The following is a 5567-nucleotide window of genomic DNA, read 5'->3' as shown; positions in this document are numbered from 1 at the left end:
TGTGTCTATGCTGATTTTGAATGTTGTACGGAATGTCCATAATGCAAAATCTAGTTTTGTGTCCCAGTCTTTCATTTTTTGGAAACTGTCAACTTTAGGATTCCCTTTAATAGATTCTTGCTAAGCTCTACTACCTGACCATTTTCTTGCGGGCGAGATGTTGTCAACTTTTGTTGTGAGAGCATATGTACTTTTGTGATTACCGTATTTAGGAAATGGCCTCCTTGATCTAAAACTAGTCCGATAGGGCATCCAAACCGGGTCAAGACACATGATACTCCATTAGTCCTCCTCCTCCGCCTTACGCCTCTCCTACATGTACTTTCTCTCCTTCATTACTCTTTCTTCCCTCCCCTATCCTATATTTCTCAAATCTATTCTTTCTCTCCACTCCTCCATCCATTCACAATCTTCCTCTCCAACTCTCGATCTACCCTTACAACCCTTAAAACTCTAGAGAACTTAAAAAAAATACATTGAAATTTAAGAAGGATTTCTCTATTTAATTTTTGTCACATTAAACGTCTAATGCATGAAATTTAAACCCTATTCAAGTAACTAATATGAGAGAATTTTATAGTGCACCCTATAATATCGATAGGGAAAGGCATCCAATTCAATTGTAGGTTACCATCGTGTTGGAAAGAGCTTTTTGGTCACTTGGAGAGTCAAGAAAGTTATTTTTGGGGCTAGAATAGAGATGTGCCAATTTTGAAGGTCACCATTGTTGCCTTTGGGTCCCTTTCAAATAGGGAGAGGGATGTAGTTTACTTTCTTTTTGGTCAAAGTTTTGTCTGGGGCTAGAATAAGTTTGGAGGCAATTGTAGTTGCCTTGGGCCCTTTAAAAAATAGGAAAATGCATCTAGTTCACTTGTAGGTTGTGAGATTGTGTTGGAAAAAATCTTTTTGGTCAGTGTTAGAGTTGAGAAAGCTTTGTTTCTGGAGGCTAGAATATAGATGTGCCAAGTGTGGAGGTTGTGCTTGTGGCATGTTAGTATTGACTTGAGACTAAGAGAATCCTTTCGAGAACGTTGCATGAGTGAGAGAGCATTGAATGGAGGAAGAGGGTGGCTTTCATAGAGGCAGAAGCAAATAGGGGATATGCCTTTCTATTTACAAGTTTTGTCCTTTGTGGAGAGTCAAAAGTCGCCAAAGTAAAAGATCAAGTCTTCTAGATGTAGTCTAGAGGGGATGACATGGGACTCACCCTAACATTGAACAAGATGAAATTCATTCATGTGGCTTTAGGCCAAAGAAGATGGAGTCACTGAATGCATGCATTGAAAGCCCTTGACAACAATAGACTATAAACAATTCAAGGGAGCAAAACATGGACCAATCGCCTTAAAATAAAAAGAAATGTCTAAAAAAATACCTAGTTTTCCTTTTCTTAGCAAACATCTTCACTAAGGCCTTCCTATGGGAAGGCAAAATAAACTTCTACTCATACTAACCATAATTTGCAAGGTCAAATTGACCCAATGAACAAACTTCAAAACTATGGCCCTCATTAGCAACTCACTAAACAAGTCATCCCTTAGGATCCTTGAAAGGCAAAAAAAAAGGCCTACTATGTGTACACAGAGGTGATGAAATGGATACCCTAGCGTGAGCAAGGATTCATCTTGCCACCAGTGTGAACTGGTGGAGGTGTGGACACACTGAGGCGCCAAACGAGCTCAACAAGCTTGGTAGGAGTGAGAAGAGAGAGGGGAATATAAAAGGGGTTGGCAAAAGGGGAGGGGAGGGTATAACCTTATAAGATGGAGAAGATATTAGTGTGTTTAGATCCATGGCGAAAGGAGGAGGCGGGGGCGGCGGAGATTTGGGCGGCAGAGGAGGAGGAACTGGACGGCGGGCTGTGGAGCCGTCTGCCGAGCGAGCTTCTGTTCAACTCGGTTGTTCCGCGTCTGCCCTTCTTCGAACTCCTACGCCTGCTGGCCGTGTGCCGCGCCTGGCGGACCCTCCTCTCCTCCGCCGCCTTCTGGCGCCTCTGGCTCCTCCTGCACCGCCACCCCCCGCCCCTCCTCCTCCTCCTCTCCTCCTCCCCCTCCCGCCTCCCCCCCCCCCACCCCAAAACCCCCCCCTCTCGCTGGCTCAAACGCCACTCCATCCGCTTCGTCCGCCCTCATTCCTCCTCCTCCTCCTCCTCCTCCTCCTCCTCCTCCTCCTGGTTTCGCTTCCCCTCCCATTTCTTCGACTCCCGCCCCCCCTTCCGTATCCTCTCCTCCTCCTCTGGCCTCTTGCTCCTTGCCACCCGTCGCTCCTCCTCCGATCACCTCCTCCTCTCTAACCCCCTCCGTAAATCTTGCCGCCCCCTCCCCCTCCCCCCCCTCCCCCTCTTCGACGACGAGGTCCATGTCTCCGCTACCCTCATCGTGGACTCGGAACCCGGGCACTATAGGGTTCTCCTCACTGCTTCCTCGGTGCCTGGATCTGTACAGGTCTATGAGTCCAGCTCCCGCCAATGGAAGGTCGTTCGTAGCGGCCCATCTTTCGTGGAAAAGACGTTCTCCGACAGGGATTTCTACTGGTTTTCCTTTGATGTAGGGGGCAGAGCTTCCTGTGTCGCAATTTACGACAACCGGCAGGAGGTTTTCAACCAACTGATGACATGGTGGCCAGATGGCATCGTTTTCCCAGAACAGCGTCAAATTTGGGAGTCATCACAGACCTTAATGTCGATCGCGTTGCTGGATAACAAGGTTGGAATTTGGCAGCTACACGGCTGGCGGTGGTTTCCAGCCAAAGTCTTGCCATTGGAGGCGAGCCAAGACATCAGGAAAGGCTCCCGAAGGCAATACGATTGTGTCAAGCTAGGGGATCTTCTTTGTATGAGTACTCCGCATACGGACAGGGTTTTTATCTATAATATGGTAAGCATGACTGGAGACTGGTCTAGTAAGTGCCCTCATACTACGAACTTCATTCAAAGTTTTGCATTCGAACCGCGGCCAGACACAATGGTTTGAAATTTTTACATCCCACTACTTCAGACTGCTTTTGGGGCGTCGTCAGCATCAAGCTTCTCAAGATGTGGCTTCTGGTTCCTTAGGCATCTCAGGTTTTCATTTTCAAACAGTAATTCCGTTTCCCCCCGTAATGGGGAAAATCACAGGCTTCGATGTATAGAAAAGCCCCAACTGTCGAGGAAGATACTACAGAAACTTCGGAATCCAGAACTCCTTCCGGAGTCTCGGAGGACACTTTTAAGAGCTCCGTCTCCCAACAAAAGGGGAAAAAAAACCTCTTTGCTTTCAATGGACTAGTTTTAAAATCACGTCGCCCTTAACGGATCCATTGTATTTCTAGTAATTAAAGTTCATTTTGTGACAGTGGCACGGCACTGTCTGGCGTAAAGGCTTTGTGAATCGGCACTTGCTTATATGAATGATTTGTTCTTTTCAGAGGTTTCTAATACAGATTTGTATTTTGTAGCCAATTGTCTTGCTATTGGTTTTCTCCCTTCAGCATTGTTGAAGATGCGTTCATGACATAAAAGTTTTTGTCTATTGCGGTTCGGTTGCACACACTAACAAGAGCGTTCTAAGAAAATCATCTTGTTTTTCAGCTACAATTTCAACTCTTTCCATAATAGCCCCCCTGAGAAGTGGTGCAGATCAGACCCATGGATGCAATGGATTGCTTAATTCAACAGCTGAATCCGATGTTGACCACCCTTTTTGTGGTCAATACTTATAGTGGCTGGAAGGATAGTCTTGTTTATACAATTGCATCTCAGCCTGCAGATCCCAAAGCTCATCTTCAGTCTTGATCAGTTATTCACGGAACTAGCAGCTAGCCTTGGTTTTGAGAACAGTGAAGAGTGTGAAGCTTCAAGAGAGTGGTTCCAAACAAGAGACAGGAAACTTTTGAATTGTGATGGATGCCTTCAACTTCTTAATTGTATAAATTGAGGCTCTCAGGCTCTCTGGATGTGAAAGTAAAGAGGAAAGTCTTAGGAACGAGGGAGGGGAGAGGAGAGGGACGATAGTAGAGGCAGGAGAGGAGCAGTAGGAGGGATAGGAGCAATAGTGTGGTTGAAATTATGGCCAGGAACAGTGAGAGAGAACTGTGCCAAGAATCTACAGATGAGGGATATGCACAACCTTAGGGAGAGCCCAAGGACGGACATGCCTAATGGCTAATAACTTAGCCTACATTTATTACATCCATCCCTGTTTAAAGTACTGTAATTGTCAAAATTTCTATTGTACTCCTCAGCTGACTAGCTCCTGAGATATCTACCAGCTAAATAGAGCCTGGTAGAGATGATGAGCGTATTCGTACGAAGTTACCAGGAAGTCTCATAAGCCTGCTAATGATGAGGAACTTAGTGTACATCTTTATGAAAAGGACCCTTGCCCTTGAAGCTCGTGAAGTGCTTTGGTATGTAGAGAGTGTGACCACCTGCTTCATCCAGAGATGGCAGCTCAGAAAAGGCCTTTACATTCAGTCCAGCATTTTGCTTAAGCGACAGAGCATGGAACACATGACGGAGCCTGGCAGCTCTGATTGGTTTGCCATGGCCAACATGTGTGCGGGCTAGCTTATCAATGACTTGCCAAGTAAACTAGTCTTTGTGAGGATTAATTAAGCTTACTGAGCAAGCTAACAAACTGTCATCTAGTGCTATTGCATTCTTTCTCTATAGAACATAGCCAAGAAAGCCAAGAAAAGCACACAAGCGCCAGAAATAGTGAAAAAGCAATCTTGTTAACCCATGTTCAGACGAATAGCACTCTAGCCCGTCATCTACCTACCTGTCCCTAGCGTGCACATGACAAACTCACCTTCCTCAAAGAGCTCACTCTTGAGCTCAAAAAAACGAAGTAGTCAACTTGCTAGAACTCACTATTTGGTCGAAACCAATAGACTCAAGGACAATCCTTCCAAGTGTAGTGGGTCTCGGTAGTGACTCACATGTCGTGGGGATGTTGAAGATATGCCAATGGAGTCTCCACTCCTAGCTACTCCTTTTGGGAGCAATGCATAGCACGAGTCGTCTGTAAGTGTCACGCAAGCGGTCTCCGGATTGTTGCAATGTGGTTCCACGCGAGAGAGGGAAGGGGAAGAGGGGAGTGGAGAGGGAGAAGGAGAGAGGAAGAGGGGAAGGGGAGAAGGGAGTGAAGGGGGATAGAGTGGCAACCACAAGGGCACTATGAGGGCGTGAGGGCTCAAACTCCCTAGGCACCCTCACGCCTTAAACCATTTGTGGTTCAAATCCCATGCCTGAGGCTCAAAGCTTGGAGTGACGAGGCTTAACTTCCGCGAGATACCCCACGACAACCCTGCACGTTGCTTGGATTACTTGGAAACCTTTGCCTCAGAATATTTGGGAATCAAACTCCTTCAGTTTGAGCTGTACTCATTTCATGGCTATTTTCATTGGCGTGGCTATTTTCGTGGACGTAGACCCGAAGTGTGCACGTTGCTTACACTCTTTGGTCTTGGTGTTAGCTCGAACATACAACCTGTGCCTGGAATCCTTGAATCCTTGGACTTTGGGTATTTGGGGATCAAACTCCCTGAGTTTGAGCTATACTCCTTCCGTGTGCACATTGCTT

General features: G+C 46.3%; 1 protein-coding gene across 1 annotated transcript; it reads left to right on the top strand.

Moving 5' to 3' along the window:
- Nucleotides 1-1763: 1763 nt before the first annotated feature.
- LOC147892088 (F-box/kelch-repeat protein At5g15710-like) lies at nucleotides 1764-3369 on the top strand. Its single transcript, XM_087388570.1, has one exon. The coding sequence runs from the start codon at nucleotides 1764-1766 to the stop codon at nucleotides 2970-2972; it is 1209 nt and encodes a 402-aa protein (XP_087244696.1). The 3' UTR covers nucleotides 2973-3369.
- Nucleotides 3370-5567: the final 2198 nt, after the last annotated feature.

Source organism: Dipteris shenzhenensis, chromosome 17 (genome assembly GCF_047967505.1).
Source record: "Dipteris shenzhenensis isolate YYH24624 ecotype China chromosome 17, Dip_SZ_1.0, whole genome shotgun sequence".
Lineage (NCBI taxonomy): Eukaryota > Viridiplantae > Streptophyta > Polypodiopsida > Gleicheniales > Dipteridaceae > Dipteris > Dipteris shenzhenensis.
Note: the sequence above shows the minus strand (reverse complement) of the source record. Positions and strands in the feature narration are given on the sequence as shown.

What these genes read in the sequence shown, in the direction of transcription:
- LOC147892088 (XM_087388570.1), top strand. Translation starts at nt 1,764, where the DNA reads ATGGAGAAGATATTAGTGTGTTTAGATCCATGGCGAAAGGAGGAGGCG.